This window comes from Ruditapes philippinarum, unplaced genomic scaffold (genome assembly GCF_026571515.1).
Source record: "Ruditapes philippinarum isolate M1 unplaced genomic scaffold, ASM2657151v2 ctg392_1_1_1_1, whole genome shotgun sequence".
NCBI classification, from domain to species: Eukaryota; Metazoa; Mollusca; class Bivalvia; order Venerida; family Veneridae; genus Ruditapes; species Ruditapes philippinarum.
This window is the reverse complement of record NW_026856686.1, coordinates 21,262-43,709: the sequence shown is the minus strand read 5'-3', so window position 1 is coordinate 43,709 and position 22,448 is coordinate 21,262. Positions and strand designations below refer to the sequence as shown.

The window sequence follows — 22,448 nt, the reverse complement described above, 5'->3', positions numbered from 1 at the left end:
ACTTTTAATAGTGATTTAGCAAAAAATAAGTATCCCAAAAGTGAATCTGTTCAAATATTCTATCAACATTGTATGAATGAATTTAAATTACTATTAAATATTCTCCCGCATATTTCGTTTGATGTTAAACATCCTTCAAGCGTGATTTATAGAATTTTATTAGATAAAGACATGTATGTTAAATGTGTTAGGAATTTTCCTAATATTAATTTTAAAAACGTTTTTAAGAACATACACTCAAATGCAACAGATCCTTGTCATAGAAACATTTGTTTTAAGTTGCCTCACGACGCAATAACTGTTAACTATAATAAAGCTTTTGTAATGTCAATGTCAAAAACAAAATATTGCTTCTTTTGTAAGAAAATTGAAACCACTTCACATCTTTTTATTGAATGTACGTTTTTTCGAGAAATTAACATGATTACTTTACATCTTTTAAAACCTGTTAGTGATAACAAAATCAAATTTTCAGAAAAAATATTTCGGTTTTTTGATTTGCCTTATTTAAGTAAAGACCTTAAATATACATGCATTGTTATTCTCTCTATTTCGAGATATGTTATTTGGTTTTTTAGATCGCGGAAAATTTATAATAAAAGAAGTGCAACAAAAGAAGATACTTTGAATATTTTTTTCTCTTTGTTAAGATTTAGAATTATTTTAGATTTTAAAAGATTTTCAGCCTTGAAATTTATACAATAGTGGAGCCAACATGATATCTGCACGATGTTACTTTTAATAAAAATCTTTACTCTGAATATTATGCCAAACTTTCATAATACATGTATGTAAATCCTTTTTCAATCGCTTTTCATTTAAAGTAAACTACAAATAATAAATACATACATTCTCCATTACATATATTCTATAATGTAATTAATTAAAGTCAAGTCATATAAGGTTGATAATTTATGTAGTAATGTATTTATTTATCCTTATTTCTGTTTTGTATTTACGGGGATTCTTCGTTGTGCGTTTCGTCCTTACGGAGAAACTTTTCTGTTGTCGGTGGGATGTTTTAACCCATCGGACAGAACAGACATTCCAAAGTCGGCATAACAGTTTTACCTGGGATTATGTTATAAAACTGTATGAGACAGATCAGCCCAGCTTGCATGCTTTTGTTGGTCTGTCTTGTATAGTTTTTACTGTTACACTCCTGTTTCATTATTTTTAGATGAATTTTATACGTTTTTGTTGTAGCTTTAAGTTTTCCGTTAAGTACATACCTGGTTAACATCTCCTAATGATTTATTGTACAAACATACATATATACATATAATTACGTATATTCCATCTAAATCATTTGCAAGTGTAACCCAATCAATGGATCATTATTTAATTTCATTTATCCTTATATATCTTTTCATTTCACCCATTTTCATTGTATATGTAACCCAGCATTGGGATCATTACTTCATACCAATCATTTACTTTCATAATTATATATACACGTTTTAATCCTTTGAGCATTTTTGTTTTATATATTTCAGGTATGTGTGTTTTTCGTTCAAACGATGGTGGTTTTGGGATCATATTTTTAAGGCTAACCTTTCTTTTTAAAGATTAAGCTAAGTTTTCTTTAAAGTTTCAAAATAACCTACGTTTTGTGTATCACGTTTTGTCAGACCGGTTCGGCGGTGATACTCCGGGTTGGCTGACTTTGGGACAGTCGGCTGGGTGTGTCATTCGCAGAAGCCCGTCTGAGTCTAACACCTTTTCAGGTGGTACAAGGTTAGGCCTATTTCGCGCCACCACGAGAGTTCGGACTTTACCCAACCGGATTTTTGGGGTTGCGCGATCTGGAGATTACTTGTTTTGTGTGTTTTTCGAAATATTCTTTTTACTTTCTAAATTTGTTTTTTCTAGTTTAATTAAAACGTGATCAAAACTTATTCTATAATTTATAAATACAGAGCAAATACAAGCTTTATCTTTTATTATTTATTACTAACATATATTGTAAACCCGGTTTCTCTCTGTTGTTTCCACAAATACATATGTCTTATTGATTTAATTTGATAAAATGGATTTTAATGCAGTATATTAAGACATTATAAAACAATAAAGACATTATAAATACCAAAGTTTCACTATTTCCATATTTTGTTAAATGTTAAAGGTCTTTCATGAATGTGGCATGCCGTTGGGCTAGTGATCTAAGTATTGCCGTCTGTGTCTTCATGTCGGTTTCCTTGAGCAATAAACTATATTCTTACAGCTAAGTATCTGTACCTTATTACCCATTTTCGGTATTGTTACTGCTATTATATCCTAGTAAGCTAATTCAAAGTTTAAACAAATTATATTTTGCAGTTTATAATCTGCCCATATGTCTATGTGATTGTAGCATAAGCCTTTATAATATTGTCTCAAGAAGGAAAGGTATGTATGCTATAAGTGTATTGAAGAAACACTTTTATTGGTAATTTAACATCAAACGAAGTCAATCATTCAATGCGATATTACATTACATGCAAATACAAAGAGTAAGCCTATGTATATGAACTGACGTAACAGGTATGGCTTATTTACATGCATAGGAAATTTAAAGTTTTCATAATCTTTGCTTTATTTATATCTCTTGCCTTAACTAAAGTCTCTTTTCAATCAATATTTCTGCGACATAATTCATCACAACGAGTAGACTCGTCTACGATATATATACTCTCGATAGTTGTTTTTTCTAGGATTTATACAGCTTGATCAAATCAAGCAGATATCACGAGGTTTATATGAATTTATTAAATTGTTATTTCTAACCCAATAGACATTATTTCAGTAAAGGTATATCAACACTGAACTTATAAACATCCGCACAATTCATGGCCGAACTAAATAATTATCTTATTTATACCCTTTTTGGTACAATGTCATTTAAACACGTAAACTGGAAAATAATACCCCATTTTTAAGCCAACATAGAACTACTTTCTGGACACGCCATTGCAAAGGGAATTTTAAATACAAAAAGAAGGCCAAAAAGGCCCTTTCAATGATATCACTCACTATAAAAACAAGACATAAAATGCTCAGGTGAGGTAAAAAGTATGTTACCGGTAAAAAAGTAGCTAAACCGAAATTAAAATCTGCATCTGAAACTGCGCATAAAATTCAAATTTTATAGCTTTATATCTTTGTCGTGAAGAAGGTGCTAGAAATAAATTGTAAAACGTCAAGTGCTTCCGTTTCACGAAACGGACACATTCTCTGGCGAAATTGCTGTCCATAAATAAAACAGACAAGGACAGTTTGTTTACATGTCAAAGACCTTTCGGTATTTTCTGATTCTATCTAAGGTAACCTGATTGCACGGGTTAACGACAGGATATAGCAAAGTTAATTTATTTGTTATACCCCCGCACAACAAAGTTGTAAGGGGGGTATACTGGAGTCAGCTTGTCCGTCCGGCCGTCCGGCCGTCTGGCCGTCCGGCGTCCGGCGTCCGGCCGTCCGTCGGTTTTTTCTTGTCGGCCCAATAACTTAAGATTCCTATGACCCACAGCCTTCATATTTGGCATGGTGGTTACTCATGATAAGTAGATGACGCCTATTGATTTTGAGGTCACCAGGTCAAAGGTCAAGGTCACAGGGGCCTTGACTTCAAAAACCTTGTCCACCCAATAACTTAAGATTCCTATGACCCACTGTCTTCATATTTGGCATGGTGGTTAGCCATGATTAGTAGATGACCCCTATTGATTTTGAGGTCACCAGGTCAAAGGTCAAGGTCACAGGGGCCTTGACTTCAAAAACCTTGTCCGCCCAATAACTTAAGATTCCTTTGACCCACAGTCTTCATATTTGGAATGGAGTTTAGTCATGATTAGTAGATGACCCCTATTGATTTTGAGGTCACCAGGTCAAAGGTCAAGTTCACAGGGGCCTTGACTTCAAAAAGCTTGTCCGCCCAATAACTTAAGATTCCTTTGACCCACAGTCTTCATATTTGGTATGGAGGTTAGTTATGATTTGTACATGACCCCTATTGATTTTGAGATCACCAGGTCAAAGGTTAAGGTCACAGAGACTTTGACTTCAAAAATTTTGTCCACCCATTTATGACCCACAGTCTTCATATTTGTCATGGATGTTGATCATGACTATAAGGTGACCCCTATTGATTTTGAGGTCACTGGGTCAAAAGTTAAGGTCACAGGGACCTTGACAAAAAAGCTTTTCTTTTTAATTGTTAAAGAATGTCTTGTCCGCAATGTATTGATTTTGACATTTTCGCATTTGAAGCATGTAGAATACATAACTTAGCAATGCACTGGCATAGTAACTTCAGATTTGGCAGGGAGGTTGTCCTTGAGCTCTAAATGGCCACTGTTGATTCTGACAAAGTGGTATGCGGGGGTATTCACGCCATGATAGTGGCAGTTCTAGTTAAAACAACTTTGTTTTTTAGCTCACCAAAGCACAACGTACTATTGCCATCTCTCATCGTCCGGCGTCCGTCACTCCGCCCGTCTGTCTGTTCGCACTTTCTTGAACAGCATCTTGTACTAGTATACCACAATGTTAATATAATTATAGGAAAATTATTGGATGATCTTCTCATAAAGAAATTTAGAAAATTGAATTCATGCAAATCTCTGGTTGTCATGGCAACCAAAAGAAAAATCTTTGAAAATTACTCTTAAACTTTAAAGACTAGAGCATAGATATTTGGTATGAAACATCATGTAGTGATTATAGCCCTATGGTTAAAATTTCCCTGCCAATTGATATCATAGTTTTTCCTTTTATATTTCAAGTATTTTTTCTTAAATCATCTTCTCTGGCATTTCCTTTAAAATTATAAAGGCATTATGGCTCTGGGCCCAGTTTTGACCACTCCCTTTAGGTTATAGGTATTGCTTTTTGTATATATATAGTCAAATCTTTATACAGTCGAAATTAAAATTTATCGCTTAATGATATGTCCTCCTCAGTCACTAAATAAATTTAAATGAAGCTCTACAGATATTATCATTTCGCGTTCCTGTACTTAGTTTAATAATATTTTCTTGCAACTAATCTTTACAGAAATACATTAAAGTTACATGAATGATATAAAAACAAATATTTATAAAGATATATAGTGCAAATGGATCGGGCTACAAATAATCATTTCGCGTTCCAATACTAAAATTGATCATCTAGTTCTGGTTTGCTGATCAAGATGACTATCAGATCTTAAAAAGAGAAGTTTTTTAGTGACATCTTCTCTGCAACCATGCTTCAGATTAATTAATAAACCTCTACATGAATAATCTTTAGATGATCCTTTACAAAATTTGCTTAAATGGTTTCATGCTTAATACAGAATAACAATTAAATGATATAAGCCGCGTCACGACAAAACCAACGTAATGCGTTTGCAACCAGCATGGATACAGACCAGCCTGCGCATCCGCCCAGTCTGATCAGGATTCATGCTGTTCGCTTACAAACCCTATAACAAGTAGAGAAACTGATAGCGAACAGCATGAATCCTGATCAGACTGCGCGGATGCGCAGGCTGGCCTTGATCCATGCTGGTCGCAAACGCATTACTTTGGTTTTGTCGTGACGCGGCTCATATATCTTTAACCCTTTGGATCAATATGGTTAAACTGAGTTAATAGCCCAGGTAATTTAATCTTGTCTTAGTAGACTATATCCTCTGGTAAACAATGTATGGCAATCTTGGCCTTCTTGTATTCATCAAAACATCAAGTCAATGTCTTGGCAAAGGTTTAAGATCTTTGTAAATTAATGACAAGCAAACTAAATAACTGAGGATTTCTTAAACTAAATACACCAATTTGAAAGACTGTAGCGCCTAAGGAAAACATAAAATAGAAGGAATCATATATCACACTTTGCATATAAAATGATAAAATATCTGCGTTGATGACGTTTGTAAAGAGAAAAAAAGAGTAAGATAAGTGGAAATAAACGTGACGATCACTTTTCAACAAACATGCCGTCATTTAGTTTTCATCAATACATTTAAATTAACTACATTGTCAATTAGGATAAACTCAAATGCAAAGGTGCTTCTAAGCAGAAATATGGGATAAAGTAAACTATAAGAACGGAACATAACTGACGCAAAATTATTTTGCATTATCGATAACTGAAAATTGTATTAAGATACTATTTAAAGTTGGATGGAAGGGGGTTTTGTCGATCTTGACTTTTAATCGTTTGTCCGGCGACTGAAGTTGTAAAAATAGTTCATAAACAGATATTTTGAAACCGTTTATAACGCATGGTCTACCAGTGTTTTATGTGTTAAACGTTGATTCACGAAAATAATAAAACAAACAGGATTCTTTTTATTTTTTAATGTCTTTTCACAATAGCGTTTGTTTTAGCTGTCGCCATTTTCAATAAAGTAGCAATAAAGTTTCACTCAACCCTCACATTCATTTTAGAAACGACTAATATCAACCGTAGGTTTTTTTTTACATTATGCTCATTTTTTGCTTTCGACAGTTTAAGTTGAATTAAGGATATATATCAAAAGGTTGACTATTATAATAGTGTGTGACCAATTATTGACAATAAAAAAATGTTTATGATCTAATGTAAAAACGACCTAAATTATAAAAAAACTGCCCCAATCTTTAATAGAATTGAACGTTATCCATACATTCTGAACGTCATTAATTTTACAGTTTCAGTTGGTCACTAGAATTATTGATTTTCAAAGTAAAATATAATTAATTGGGCATGAAAAAAAAATTAGAGTATTTTTGTTTCACTTAATATTTGCTGAACTTACACATTTTCTAAAAAAAAAAAAGTTCAGAATATTTTCCCATTGACATCGACTTTTAAAATGAATAAGACTTACTAAGTTGTTGACAATATGATAGTTTTTGACTAATGCTGGGGTAAAAGGTTATTTTTATCACAATGCATGATTCTATCGGTTTTAATGAGACAGAACTATTTTTCCTGTTCACATGATAACCTTGTCAACACCAGTCAGCGATATAAATGTCTTTCACAGAAGCAGTATCATTGTAGGATAAATCTATAGTTAAGAGGTAGGAAGGAGTATGTGTGAATATTTTGTCTTTATTAGTTATAGGAATATGTGATGCTGATAATAATAATAATAATAATAATAATAATAATAATAATAATGATAATAATAATAATAATAATAATGATGATTATTATGATTATGATGATGATAAAATAATAATAGTTAAATGATAATAATATATAATTGTGATGATAATGCTGCTGCTGATGGTGATTATGTGGTGGTGGTGGTGGTAGTGATGATGATGATGATAAGAAAGTTTATCATGGATGTATATTTCTCAGAATTTTTCTAACGTTTTTGAAACAGTTATGTAACGGCATCTTTTGCATGGCGTTAAGCAGGACTAAAATATATAATTAACATCCGAAAGACTATTTGAAACCTATTTTACATATCTTTTATCAATGAATTGTTTTTATCAGACAAATAAAAAAGAACTTATTACATAAAAGTTTACATTTCTATATGTTTCAAAAGAAAATAATAGAAAGTACAATATGTGCATATATTTCAGTCAAAAGAGAAAAAAACTATGGAGAACATAACGGTGCTTAATTTGACAGAGATTATTCTCAATGGTTCGGACTCGACAAATACCACAGGGATGAGGAGCAGTACCAGGACCAAGTCTCAGACCTCATTTTATTTGTCATTATGCCTGATTTGGATACCAGGAATTCTTACAAACCTACTTGCTCTTTTCTTTATCATCCGTGATATAAAGAAAGCGGTATTTCCCGCTATTATCTTATTGCTCGTGCTTTGCACGTGCGACTTTATCGCTGTTTGCTTTTCGATCACGCGCCACATGGTAATCAGATATGTCACGGATGTGAATTATCCAATGTGTGCCTCCCTGGCTACATTCCACTCACATTTCAAACTGTTCTCAGGTGTTATGAATGTACTTATGGCGGTTGATCGCGTGCTGGCGATATGCTTTGCGTTCTATTATAAACAACACGTGAGTGTCAAAACGTGGAAATTAGCCTGTCTTCTTGCTACAGTCTCTGTAGCGGCACTGAATCTATTGCCATTAATTGGACTTGGAAGTTATACCGGCACGAGAAAGAGTACGGGGAAAATGTACTGCACATCACTCAGTTTTAAGGCACCGCCGATAGAGAGGGTGTACGGGATGGCGTATGGATTCGCGGGAATAATATGCGTGATCATGATTGTATGCCTGAATGCGGTTGTGATACGGTCTGTTTTGAAGCTCTCCTCACGGGTTGTTAGCTATGTACCATCAGAGTCTGCCACCAGTTCAACAGGGGACACCAACTCATCGAAAGTAAACCAAGCCTCAGTGGAAGTTGCTTTTGCTAAATTGATGCTTGCACTAGCGACTGTCTACCTGGTCTGCGAAACTCCTTACAACGTAAGTAATGAACTTTGCTTAAATTTAATATTATATTGTCAACTTAACTGATGATTGTTTATGGACTGTTTACAACGTTATGGCACATGATATTCCAGCTATTTTATGCATATTGAATCTGTAGCATGACATTAAATGTATATGATAAATGCACATACCGTATATGATATCTTAAATTAAAATAAAACTGTCCTACTCATCTATTTAAAAAAAAATACGTTTTAAATAGGAATCGACATTGTATCTATTTCAAAACTGAAGATTTTCATTGAAATATTATTGTTTTAATGCAAATTCGAAATTAAATTGAATATATAATAGGAGAAACATGTTTAAAATAAATATAAGCGTTGATTTTATATTGACTTTCTATGACCCAAGAGCCTGAACAGACGATAGGGTTTATAATAACTCTTAGATGTACCAGCGTCAAGGCTAGTATTTCTGGTCGTAAATTTAATTCTAAATGTTCTTTTAATATAATTTTTATTGTACGGAACACCAACGATGACAAATGACAATCTTTTTAATTATCGCCTGATTATGTGTGCAATGAATTAAATTTCAGAAAAATTAGGCTAAAATGTAAATATAGCAATGAGATAGTTGAGGATGTTGCAGAATTTTTGATGTTCGAATCCCATCATTATAATGACTATAGACTGAGAAAGATATGCAGGGATTTCCTTGCTTGGATCATATATTATGAAGACAAACTAATTCTTCACCGTAAGACTAGAACATATAACGTGTCTAGGGTGCTCAGCTGTTTCATTTATTCCAGAAGTACATGGTAATTTCCTAAATTTTCCCTCCTTCACTATAGATAAACGAAATCACTGTACCGTTTCTTGCGAAGCTAAACAGTTCAATGTGTACCCTATCTTGCGATTATAATCAAGTGTTAATTCCGATCACTGTACTTACATGGGAGCATATCTATTTTAACTTGAACATTTCTTGCCATAACAGGAAGTAGACTTGTTTATATACTGTGTCATTGTTAATTACGGTCGAACCTTTAGTCTACCGCTTTAGCAAACCCCTTATTTGGTCAGTTATTATATTTACAAATATAACAGTAATAATAATGTCTAAATCTTCCAAGAAAACTATTTACAAGTAACTTTTTAGGAGGGAAGCATGCTTCGTAAAGTATAGCATTACCTTTGAATGCAAGTGTTGTATTGCTTTAACAATTGTATATCTATCTAATCTATAATTGATGTTGTTCATATAAACCCTGTCCTCTGCTGAGGCCTTAATGCAGTCGCTTCATCTAAGCTTTAATCTAGTTTTTACCGACTTAATAAAGGCCACAACCTATCTTATTTCACTAGCGTTACTTGGAAAATGGCGGACTATACTTAGACGACGAACCAGAAAAATAACAATGAAATATTCATAAGTATTGCATGTACATGGGAAGTTATTTTACTATTTAGTAATATCAAACAAAAATTAGAAAACAAGAAAATATGCAGGATGTCTCTTAGTCTTGTTATGTTAAGTGGTAGTCTAACGTGTCTATTTTTACTACAAATCATAAGGTCTGTTTGTGAAATGTCTGTTAATTTGGCCTGTTTTACAATATATAGAATAAGAGAGAAAATTTACATTCATTTGGTATTTTATACTCTGTCGATAAAGAAAACATAATATACATGGTTCATTTGTTTATACGAGTATTTTACTGTTGTACTAAAAACAGTGGTGTAATAAGAATTTGTAGACGATTTTCTTTAAGAATTTATAAGTAACATTAAGGATTCTGAAGCGAAAAAATATCCGTGACCTTGACCTAATCTTAGGCCATCAATAAATGTTAAGAAAGAAATAATAACACGCTAAGCATCATTTGTCCATTCATCTGATTCAGAGAATAATTTGTCAGTCTAATTGCAAGAGATCTCTGATATAAAAAATCTCATCTACGTTTCTGTTACACAATTAACCCCATATCTTGATAAATTTCTAAAAATGGACTTGTCCAGCGTCCATTTTCGAACTTTCTATTATCAATTTCGGGGATATCTTAATGATTATTTGAAGGTACAGACATATATTTTATTGATATACTGTATGCCATATCGTACCATTACCCCTCGCTTAAACTTAAAAAACTATCGTACCTCTATAGGGTCGATCCTCTGATAGAGCTAAGTAAGAATGCCCGGATGTGCAGACTGTCTTGTCTTTAGACTGGCGGCAAAGGCTAATTACTTCCGTTTACACCAGGATAAGAGTTAAAACAAGACAAAATTGAGCCGTGTCAAGACAAAACCAACATAGTTGGTAAGCGAACAGCATAGATCCAGACCAGCCTGCGCATCCGCGCAGTCTGATCAGGATCCATGTTGTTCGCTTACCAACTATATTACAAGTAGAGAAACTAGTAGCTAACAGCATGGATCCTGATCAGACTGCGCGGATGCGCAGGCTGGTCTGGATTCATACTGGTCGCAAACCCATTATGTTGGTTTTGTCATGACACGGCTCAATTTCTTTCACATTTTCATCATCCCTAAATCCGTCGTCAATCAAACATCGCTGTCATGATAAACAACAATTTAAGGCACAGTAAAAATGAAAAGGACAAATAGCAGGTCTGTATTTCAATTATATGTCATATATTTCACCATGTTCACAGTCTTAATTGACGTTCCTGGATCATTAACAATGGAAACATCTAGAATTATCTACGGAGTGATAAATCATACGGAAATTTATTACAGGAAAAGGGACAGATGTTCATTATATTTTTTAATTTGAATTTACATTTTTATTTACTGGAGACGATATCCAGTCACAATATTGTAACATCAGAACTGAGGTTTGCAAATTTGTAATGGCCAATTTAATTAATCTAATATCTCGATAGTTTCCTTCAAAAGATCAGATAATATATATTTTTTTCTATAATTGATATATTTATCTTGAGATTTTAGTATAATAAGTCAGACTTTACATATGTTTTCACATCTTTTTTGAATAACCTTAAAGAAGGCTCTAGATAATGTTGTTATAACTTTTAGCCCAACCATTTTTAAAAGTTCCGTAATTCAGAGGTATTAATTACATGGAAAACAGATGGAGAAATTTCCTGACCCTGAAAAATGTTCGGATTTCAGAAATTTCCGGTTTGTAGAAGTTCCGGAATTCGGAAGTTACACTGTATTTACATTAATATGTCTATGTGTTATTGTGTATGAATTTAATGTATGCATATGTATACAATAAAATAAGATTAAACTAAAAGAATAGATTTCATATATACAAAAAAGAAAGCTATTTCACTCTCGTTTTTTTTCTTTTTATTTATCTTATTTTAATGGCTGATACACTTATAAAAGTTGTTTTATTTGTGTGTTGATCTTTCAATCTTTTAAACGACCATTTTTTTTTCATCTTTACTTACACCGGAAAAAAATATTTTCGGAAATTTTGTTACCAAGAATAAGATAGACAACTTAATCCAATTTACATATATTATTTTCAGCCGCCTTATTGTTTAGTTAATTATTCTTGAAATGATCTAAGGTAACAAAACAAACAAAAAACAAACCAACAGAGAAAAAAGAAAACAAAAATCAATGGCATCTTAAAACTGAAAATGAGATAATCAACCCTCCATTTGTTTTCGTTTAAAATGTTTCTGTTGTCATTTTCTATGATCACCCACATCATATAGTTTTTCATTCTGTCATTATTGCACTGTAGCGAACGCAATTCACTTACGCAAATACAGAGATATTGTGACTTTTCAGCCCTTAAGTCATCATTTAGTATAGAACTGTGATTAAAAGTTCAAGAGTATTCGGCGAGGTGTGCCGAAGAAACGGTTTCTGACATTTACACGGTTATTATTTCTAGCTTTGAATGTTTTATTTCCAGGTTTTGATTTTACTGCAGCAGTTTAGGGTACCAGTCGACGTAAAAATTACAAGCTATGTTCATCTCATCTCAGGATTCAGCTACACTGTAGATCCGGTTGTTTATATCCTCATTCGTAAAACCAACCGGAAACGTATCGTCGATTTCCTCTGTCGCAGAAAGGATTCATGAGTTATCTTCTCTTTAATTATACTGACGTCATATTGACGGCAATTATTTGTAAGCAGATGTTAAATTGACAATTTATTGTTTTTGTTTTGTTTTTGTTCTTTTTTTTTTTTCAATTCAAATTTGTTGCAAATACTGTGCGTAAAATTGCACCTGAATTTCAAGTAAGGGAGAAACGAAAAAAAAAAAAAAAAAAAAAAAAAAACAAGAAAAAAAAAACATTCTCATATACTGACTATCATACAGCCATTTAGATATTTTTCAATCCAGAACAACATGTTTTTAATCATACAGCCAGGTGAATAAAACCATGACGACATTTGCATGCAGACGAAATGTTTGAAGAGACAATTAGTGATCTAGTTTTTATAGAAAATAAGATTTGTTAATGGATTTGTAATTTGTCAATGCTAACCAAAAAATAAAGAGGATTGGCCAAATGATTTATAAATTTCAAAGACTACAAATGACTCATTATTGATGTAACTTTTTATCTATGATCAAGTTGTATTAACAAACGCTTAAAATTTATTTGTTGAAATCTCTATGATCTATTTCTATAAATAAACGTATATATGTTGATATCAAAGAAGCTCTAGTTTGTACAGTTTTTGTTGTTGATTTTAAGTGTGTAATAATGTGTTAAATTACAGAAATTGTGTAATGATTATTACACGAGAGATGTCATGTTTTAAGGAATTGTTGTTAACATTATATTTTTAATTCTGGATTCGATAAATTCAGAGTGAGTTTTGCTTAGTAATGAATTAATTTCTGAATTTGATTCTTTCAGAAGAATCAGTTTTATAATGTAGCTTTAGACCATGCTTTGATTATAAATTGTTTGTGCTCGTTTGTATTTTACTTTGTTTTGTATCTTTATATGTAAATAACAAGCATATAAATCGATTAAGTGTTTTCTTTCACTGTCCTGTACTGTAGAATGAACAAAAGAATATGAACGTTTCCTGGTTTCCAGTTTCCATAAGAGAACCACCACAATGGTAGGATTCTACTTCATCGCGCACCTGCAAAATGCTACCAACCTTCCTGTGATTGGCGACTCGAATGTAAAATGTGTTTTATTCTAAGAAATTGTTAGAATATCAAAAAATAATGAAGCGCACCAAAGATTGAATTCAGTAAAAAAACCTTTAAAGGTTTACATGTACCATGTATGCGCAGGTGCGCGAAGACGTAGTATCCTAACATTGAATGACATAGCATGTAATTACTGTGTGAGCAACAGTGTAAATATCTTATTTTAGTACTGGTGACGGTGACCTTGACCTTGTGACTCAAACCCAATCATAAGTAAAAGGACCAGCAGAGGTAAATTCCTACCAAATATCAAGGACATTGGTCAATAAGTAAATACTGTATGTCCCAAAATAATCAAAATCTTTTTCAAAGGTAAAAGATTATTTGAGACATGTACCTAACATCTACATGATATGAAAGACCCCAGTCAATACCTAATGGCTTTTAGAGAATAGTGTAAAAATAACTTTAGCAAAGGTGACCTTGACCCAATTGACCCTTAACTCCAGCTGAAGGTAGAGGACTATTCATGCTATATTCTTACCAAATATAAAAGTGTGAAAATCCTATTTTTAGAACTGGTGACTTTGATCTTGACTTAAGTAACTTCTTGCTCCATAAATAGGTCCTTTTGGCACAGGCAAAATTTAAGTATATCCAACTTGAAGGTTATGGTTGATCTCGAACGGACGAACAAACTGTTTATGTTGTAGCATAGATTTGATCATATACACACATTGTACTTTTGTTGTGTTGTATCGTCAGTTTTGGGACGATGTTTTTGAGGACGATACTATGAGTCGATAACGCTACAGTGAGAGTCGTGTTTGATTTAGTTACGCTCTCGTGTTTAAGCGGTGTGGCACCGCCATTTGTAAATTTTGTAAAAGATTTGGCTGTAGATGTCTATAAAGCCACAACATTCCTTTACCACACACGCATACACACGTATAAAGATATTGAATAAAGCTGGTTAAACTGTCTGATAGTAATTGTGTTTTGTTTATTCACTTTTACGAGGCAGAACAGTAAAGGAATGTTACTTTATTCGTTCGGCATCAACTAAACAGCAGATCTAACATATGTCTCTAGGACGTACAAGAACTCTTACTGCCAAAGGTATGGCAAATTTTGAAGAAAAAGTAGAAACCTTTGAGGCAAAGGTGGAGAAATACTGGAGAGATGTTGAAACTGTTATAAAGGATAACACAAGTTTAAGCTCGGAATGTGACAAGCTTAAATTAAAGTCGGTAAAGTTACAAATTGTTGAGTGTTTCAACAGATATGACAGTGTCGTTACAGAATATCAGAGATATTTAGAGGCGTCAAGAGTTGAGGACAGTAAACAACCATTGGATGAATTGTTAGAGTCAATGACAGAAAGGAGAACAACAGTGAATGAATTTATTAATAAGCTCAGAACATTTAAGTACTATGACAAATCGTCAGTGGGCTCAAGGTCAACAGCTAAGTTACAAGCAGCTAAAGCAAGAGCATCATTTGCAGAAAAGGAAGCAGAGTTGGAAAGACAGAGAGCAGAAATCGAGGAACAAGAAGCAATTTCGGCAGCAGCAGCATCTCGTAAACGAGCAAATCTACAGACTGAATTAAAGCTTTTAGAGCAAAGAAAAGAACTTGCGCTTGTGGAATCAGAATACGAAGATTTAAATGGAAGTGATATTAGTTCTGTACCAGATGTACCTGTAGTTGATCCACAGATCAAAACAGCAGAATTTGTGCAAAATTCTTTGAATAAATATAGTTTTAATCCTAATGCAGAAAGCTTCATTCCAAATAATACAAGAACAGATGTAGTTAGTGACTTTACAAAGTTTCTTTTGAGAAAAGACATTCTTACATCTAGATTGTCAGTGTTCTCGGACAAACCCGAGACATATCAGTCATGGAAGTCTACATTTAAATCTGTAGTCCAGGAAATAGGTGCGTCGGTTGTGGAAGAAATAGATTTGCTCATAAAGTGGTTAGGTCAAGGCTCAAAGAAACAAGCTTTATGTTTGAAATCAGCATACATTGATAACCCAAATGAAGGATTGTGCAGAATTTGGGATAGACTTGACGAGAGATTTGGATCCCCTGAAAATACCTACTATGCGATAGTCAAGAAATTGGAATCATTTCCAAAACTGACAATTAAAGACTCGTTCAAGTTGTACGATCTCTGTGACATATTATCAGAGATTGAAGGTTTAAAGGAAGACCCTAGATTCTCAACTACTCTGTCATATTTTGATTCAGCAGTGGGTGTTATTCCAATCATTAGTAAACTGCCACATAACATTCAAGAGAAGTGGACAACAAAAGCAACTGAGTATAAACGGAGATATCGAGTACCGTTTCCACCTTTTAGGGTCGTAGCTGAGTTTGTAAGGGAGCAGAGCAAAATACGGAATGATCCTAGTTTCTTCGTTGAAAGTTTTACTCTGAAGAATACTCCTAGTCAACAGAGTCGTGAACGACGAGAAGTTTCTGTCAGGAAAACAGAAATAGAATTGAAGTGTCCAATTCACAAATTACCTCATTCTTTGGAGAAGTGTCGATTGTTTAAAGCAATGTCTTTATCTGAAAAAAGAAAAGTGCTTCGCGAAAATAAATTATGTTTCAAATGTTTATCTAGCAATCACTTAGCTCGCGATTGTAAAGCAGAGATAAAGTGTAGTGTTTGTTTGAGTACTTCACATTGCACCGCAATGCATATAGACTTTCCAACAGATTCAGCTGCCAGAAATAACAGTAAGAAATCAACAGAGTCTGATGGCGGGGAGAAAGAAACATTCACTCAACATGACAAAGAGAACGTTGTTTCAGCTTGTACAGACATATGTCATAATGCTTCATTTTCAGGAAAATCATGTTCAAAAATCATTCTTGCAAATATGTATACTGTTGATAATCCTGATAATGTTATCAAATGTTATGTAATTTTAGATGAACAGAGCAATAGGTCTCTTGTTAAACCTGATGTATTTTCTTTGTTAGATATACAGAGTGATATGTATGAATATGTACTGAAATCTTGTTCAGGCACTATGGTTTGTAGTGGTCGTAGAGCAAACCAGTGTGTAGTTGAATCACTTGATGGTTCTGTCCGCTATATGTTACCAACTCTGATAGAGTGTACTGACATACCGAATGATAAACATGAAATATGTACGCCAGAAAATGCTAGGTGTCATGATCATTTAAAGAAAATTGCTGATTGTTTACCAGAATTTGATGAAAATGCTGATATTCTTTTGTTATTAGGTAGAGATGTTACTGAGGCTCACCATATAGTTGATCAAGTCGTTGGCCAGTCAGGTGCACCATATGCCCAATGTTTAGGTTTGGGCTGGGTTGTTATTGGAGAATTATGTTTAGATCAGATTCATGCTAAAGATGTTGTAAATGTGCATAAAACTTATATATTGAATGACGGTCGAACATCTTTGTTTGAACCGTGTCAGTGTTCACCCTTGTCTGTGCAAGACCCCATTTTTGTCAAAACTCCTGATGACGATAAGATTTCCCTATCTATGGATGATAGAGAATTCCTTAGTATTATGAATGATCAGTTTCAAAAGGCCCCAGAAGGGAATTGGGTAGCTCCCCTACCTCTTAGATCATTACGTCCCAAATTACCTAACAATAGAATTCAGGCAGTTAAAAGAACTAATACTCTGATCAAAAGTCTTCAGAAAGACCCTGTTAAGAAACAGCATTTCTTTGAATTTATGAGTAACCTTTTTAGTAAAGGTCATGCTGAAAGGGCCCCAGACTTGAGTCATAATGAGGAGCGTTGGTATTTACCAATCTTTGGTGTATACCACCCCAAAAAACCAAACCAAGTTAGAGTTGTTTTCGACTCGTCAGCATTGTTTGAAGGTATTTCCTTGAACTCTGTCCTGTTACAAGGTCCTGACCTCACCAACAGCCTATTAGGTATTTTGATGAGATTTAGAAAAGATAAAGTTGCAGTAATCTGCGACATTGAACAGATGTTCTACTCATTTAGTGTTCTCGAGAAGCATAGAAACTTGCTTCGCTTTTTATGGTTTGAAGGAAATGACCCTTCCCTTCCTTTGGTAGAATATCGCATGTGTAAACATGTCTTTGGGAACAGCCCTTCCCCTGCAATAGCTACATACGGTCTTCATAAATCTGTAGAAAGGTCTGATCAAGATGTGCAAGACTTTGTGAAAAGAGAATTTTATGTAGATGACGGCTTGTCCTCGCATACAACAGCTGATATTGCTGTTGATTTGGTTAAACGAACTCAAGTAGATTTAAGTGCTAGTAGGTTACGATTACACAAGATAGCATCAAATGACCCTGAGGTTATGAAATGTTTTGACCAAGGAGATTTGGCGAAAGGTTTAAAAGATCTAGATCTTGACTGTGGCGATCTGCCAAGTCAGCGTAGTCTTGGAATTGTCTGGAATTTAAGTTCTGATGACTTTGTTTTTAAAACAGATATGTCAGCTCGTCCTATCACTAAAAGGGGTATTTTATCCTCTATAAATAGTGTATTTGACCCACTTGGATTTTTGGCCCCTGTTATCTTAGAAGGAAGGTTAATCCTTAGAGAACTTATGTGTACTAAAGTTGATTGGGATGACATTGTGCCTACAGAGATAGCACTGAAATGGGAGAATTGGAAGGAGAGGTTAAAAGATTTAGAGATGTTCAGTATTCGTAGGTGTTATTTTGAAAGGTCACTGAGTGAAATGTCGAAGGTTGATTTACATATCTTTTCAGATGCGTCGTTTACTGCCATCTCAGCTGTTGTGTATGTTAAGGGATTTTTAAAGGGAGATAATCATGTAGGATTTGTTGTTGGGAAAAGCAAACTTGCTCCAGAAAAGGGTCACACTATACCCAGGCTTGAATTATGTGCTGCAGTTTTAGCTGTTGAACTGTATCAGTCTGTAGCAAGTCATTTATGTGTTGATGTAAACACAGTTAAATTCTACACAGATAGTAAGGTTACTTTAGGTTACATTTGTAATCAGTCCAAAAGGTTTTTCACGTATGTTAGTAATCGTGTCCATAAGATTGTTAGTGTATCTAATCCTTCACAGTGGAATTATGTTCCCTCTGAACACAATCCTGCTGATATTGGTAGCCGAGGTGCCAGTCTTGTTAAGTTACTGAAGAGTTCATGGTTATCAGGTCCAAAGTTCTTGCAAAGTGATGCAAATGATTCTAGGCCTGAAAGTTTTCCTCTTGTAAACCCCACTCAAGATAAAGAAATTCGCAAAGAGATTTCTGTTATGGCTTCAAACGTAAAAGACTTGAATTTCAGCATGGGTTTGTTTGAAAAGTTTTCCTCCTGGCTAAGTTTAATACGTGCAGTTTCTATATTAAGACATATTGCCATTTCCTTTCACAGAAGTTTACCATGTAAAGGATGGCATATCTGCCCACTCTCGAAAACTTTAGCCAATAAGGAAGATTCTGTGTCATGGGTATTGCTTCAAGTCCAACTTGAGGTATTTTCAAAGGAAATTAAGCTTCTTTCTGGAGGAGAAAGTCTTAACAAAGACAGTAACATTTTATCCCTTGACCCGGTATTAAGCAGTGATGGTTTGTTACATGTTGGTGGACGTTTGTGCAGAAGTCAGTTGTCTCAAGTAGAAAAGAGTCCTATTATCTTGCCCAAAAAGCATCCTGTAGCTGAATTATTGGTAAAACATTACCATGAGTCGGTTGTGCATCAGGGCCGACAGATTACTGAAGGAGCCCTTAGGTCGGCAGGTTTCTGGATTATTGGAGCTAAGCGATTAGTTTCTTCTGTCATTCACAAATGTGTGATCTGTAAAAAATTAAGGGGGAAATTTTTATGCCAAAAGATGTCAGACCTACCCATTGAACGTGTAGTTCAATCATCTCCTTTCAGTTATGTCGGGGTTGATGTGTTTGGACCGTGGCAGATTGTTTCAAGACGTACTAGAGGTGGACAAGCTCTTTCAAAACGTTGGGCTGTTTTATTCACTTGCTTGACTATTCGGGCAGTGCACATAGAGGTTATCGAAGATTTATCTTCCTCTGCATTTACTAACGCCCTTAGGAGATTTGTTTCTATACGTGGGAAAGTTAAGGTTTATAGATCTGATCGTGGTACAAATTTCATTGGGGCAATTGATAACATTCAAGCCAGTGCAATTAATGTTGAAGATGAACATGTTCAGAGTTTCTTACAGAAATCTGGTTCAGTTTGGGAATTTAATAGCCCTCATAGCTCTCATATGGGAGGTACTTGGGAGCGCCTCATAGGTGTTGCTCGCAGAATACTAGACGCTATGCTATTAAATGTCAAAACTTTGACTCATGACGTCATTGTAACTTTAATGGCAGAGGTATCAGCTATTGTAAATGCCCGTCCAATTGTTCCAGTGTCTTACGATCCCGAAGTTCCAGATATATTGAGTCCCTCTGCTTTGTTAACACAGAAGTTAGAATCTGACCAATCACCCCTCGGCAATATAGAGACTAAAGATCTATATAGAAATCAGTGGAAACAAGTCCAATATTTAGCCAATCAATTTTGGTTACGCTGGAGACGAGAATATCTCCAAACTCTTCAAGTTAGGCATAAATGGGTTCAAGAGCAAGAACCATTAAAAGTTGATGACATTGTATTACTTAAGGATGCTGAAGTAGCACGCAACTATTGGCCTATGGGAAGAGTTGTACGTACTTTTCCGAGTAAAGACGGTAGAGTCCGCAAAGTTGAAATTTGTATTGTGAAAGAAGGAAAGAAAGTTTGTTATACTAGACCAATTGTTAATTTGGTGTTACTTGTCAGGAAGTAATATAAAGCTATTTGTATAGCTATGTGTAATGTAAGGATATTGTTTCTTGTACTGTTTAATGTAATACATTACCTTTAACTTTCTTTGTATATTTTTCTTCAAAATGACGTTAAGTAATTAATTATTGTAGGCTTCAGAGGGAATCATACCCTCGACCTCCCGTTTCCTGTTTGAATTCTGTAAAGATCTTAAACTAGTTATTGAATATTATGGAAGAGAATATTTAAATTTTTTGTGAATTGCCTATTCTAAGCTTTGACTTTTAGAATCTCAATATTGTATTTCAAGTGATCAGTTTTGGAAACCTCTATTTTGTTTTGTTATTTTACTTTTTATTATCATTAAGATTTCTAGTCAATACTAATTACTAGACTTATATATATAAATAAATAAATTAGACGGATATATGTCTGAAGTTTTTTCAGGATATATTTCTTCAACCTTTATTTTCAGTATTAGACTTTTGTAAACTATTTTTGTTATAATAACAGGTAAAGTGTTATAAATATAATGTTGTAAGTGTTGATATAGGGTTATTAGTGTTATTATTTTATAATAACAGACGGGGAGTGTGTTGTATCGTCAGTTTTGGGACGATGTTTTTGAGGACGATACTATGAGTCGATAACGCTACAGTGAGAGTCGTGTTTGATTTAGTTACGCTCTCGTGTTTAAGCGGTGTGGCACCGCCATTTGTAAATTTTGTAAAAGATTTGGCTGTAGATGTCTATAAAGCCACAACATTCCTTTACCACACACGCATACACACGTATAAAGATATTGAATAAAGCTGGTTAAACTGTCTGATAGTAATTGTGTTTTGTTTATTCACTTTTACGAGGCAGAACATTTGTTTTGTTTAAAAAATGTTTAAATCAATATATGTTATAAGCTGGTGGTCTACATAAATAAAATAATGTTTGATTTGTTATGACATAATTAGAACTAGGCCTCTCTCTGCACCTGCGCGAGCTTTCTTCATTAATCTTTCCCTGACCAAATGATGACGAGCATCTGGAAAACAACAATCGTCAAGAAGAAAACACGATGTTGATTGATATATTTCATCAACAACAAATCATTAAAATACTGCAGTCATCAGTTTACTGATTAACTTCTTCTTCCTTTGAGTGTTAGGAAAATATTTGTTGTTTGTCTTGAGAATGAAATTTGCAATATTTGCACGGTTTAACGTTTGCACTGCAACGTCTGTTTAAATAAACGCATTTAAATGTCCGATATCTAGCCCAATTAAGAACAAATTGTCGTAAACAAAAAAAACAACAACAATAACAAGATAACAGCCAAAAATGTAAAAAAGTGTGTTTCCTATTTACATTTTCAACATTCGAATACAGATTAAGAAGACTGAAACATTTTCAAAGCAACGATAATTTTGAAAACATGCTAACATATGGACTTATCATATTTCTTCATCAGCAAGAGTGAAAAGCCGCAACATAACATTTACCCATACCATTCTAAATATCTTTAATTTTCGGAAGTGGAAGGAGTTTATAACTCCTACGTAGGATTTTATAAGTGTTCCTATACGTAGGAGTTTTAAACTTCTACGTAGGAGTTATAAACTCCTAATTAGGCTTTTTTATCTCCTACATAGGAATTAGAAAGTCCTACGTAGGACTTACAAAGTCCTACATAGGAGTTATAAAGTCCTACGTAGGAGTAATAAAGTCCTACCTAAGAGTTATAAAGTCCTACGTAGGTCTTAAAAAGCCTACGTAGGAATTAAAAACTTCTAATTAGGCTTTTTTTAACTCCTGTGCAGGAGTTATAAAGTCCTACGTAGGAGTTTGTAAGTCCTACGTATGACTTTAAAAGTCCTAATTAGGTTTTTATATCTCCTACGTAGGATTTATAAAGTCCTACGTAGGAGTTATCTTTTTTTATAGAACATATTAAATTGGCACCAGGACGCTTCCGTATTAATTGGCTTGTCTTTCTTTTAACCAAAACAAAACCGTTCATGACTGAATAATGAAAAATTCAGACCACCACCAAACGACAAGATATACTGACTGGCTGAACACTGGTCGCAATGAGAGATTCCATAGCCAGAACGTGCACATCAGTATGTTTACTATATGTTTATTTTTGG

The 22,448-nt window shown here is 34.0% G+C and overlaps 2 protein-coding genes across 2 annotated transcripts; both read left to right on the top strand.

Moving 5' to 3' along the window:
* The first annotated feature begins 7,620 nt into the window (after nt 1–7,620).
* On the top strand, nt 7,621–12,530 carry LOC132747336 (prostaglandin E2 receptor EP4 subtype-like). Its single transcript, XM_060736685.1, has 2 exons — nt 7,621–8,414; nt 12,309–12,530. The coding sequence occupies exons 1-2, from the start codon at nt 7,638–7,640 to the stop codon at nt 12,477–12,479; spliced, it is 948 nt and encodes a 315-aa protein (XP_060592668.1). The 5' UTR covers nt 7,621–7,637; the 3' UTR covers nt 12,480–12,530.
* Nucleotides 12,531–14,599: 2,069 nt separating this feature from the next.
* On the top strand, nt 14,600–20,957 carry LOC132747338 (uncharacterized). The gene is made up of 2 exons (XM_060736687.1): nt 14,600–20,278; nt 20,892–20,957. Exons 1-2 carry the CDS (start codon nt 14,600–14,602, stop codon nt 20,955–20,957), a joined length of 5,745 nt encoding a protein of 1,914 aa, XP_060592670.1.
* Nucleotides 20,958–22,448: the final 1,491 nt, after the last annotated feature.

Coding starts and splice junctions, on each gene's coding strand:
- LOC132747336 (XM_060736685.1), top strand. CDS start 7,638: ATGAGGAGCAGTACCAGGACCAAGTCTCAGACCTCATTTTATTTGTCA. Junction 8,415..12,308: donor TCTGCGAAACTCCTTACAAC/GTAAGTAATGAA, acceptor TTTTATTTCCAG/GTTTTGATTTTACTGCAGCA.
- LOC132747338 (XM_060736687.1), top strand. CDS start 14,600: ATGTCTCTAGGACGTACAAGAACTCTTACTGCCAAAGGTATGGCAAAT. Junction 20,279..20,891: donor TTGTGAAAGAAGGAAAGAAA/GTTTGTTATACT, acceptor TTATAATAACAG/ACGGGGAGTGTGTTGTATCG.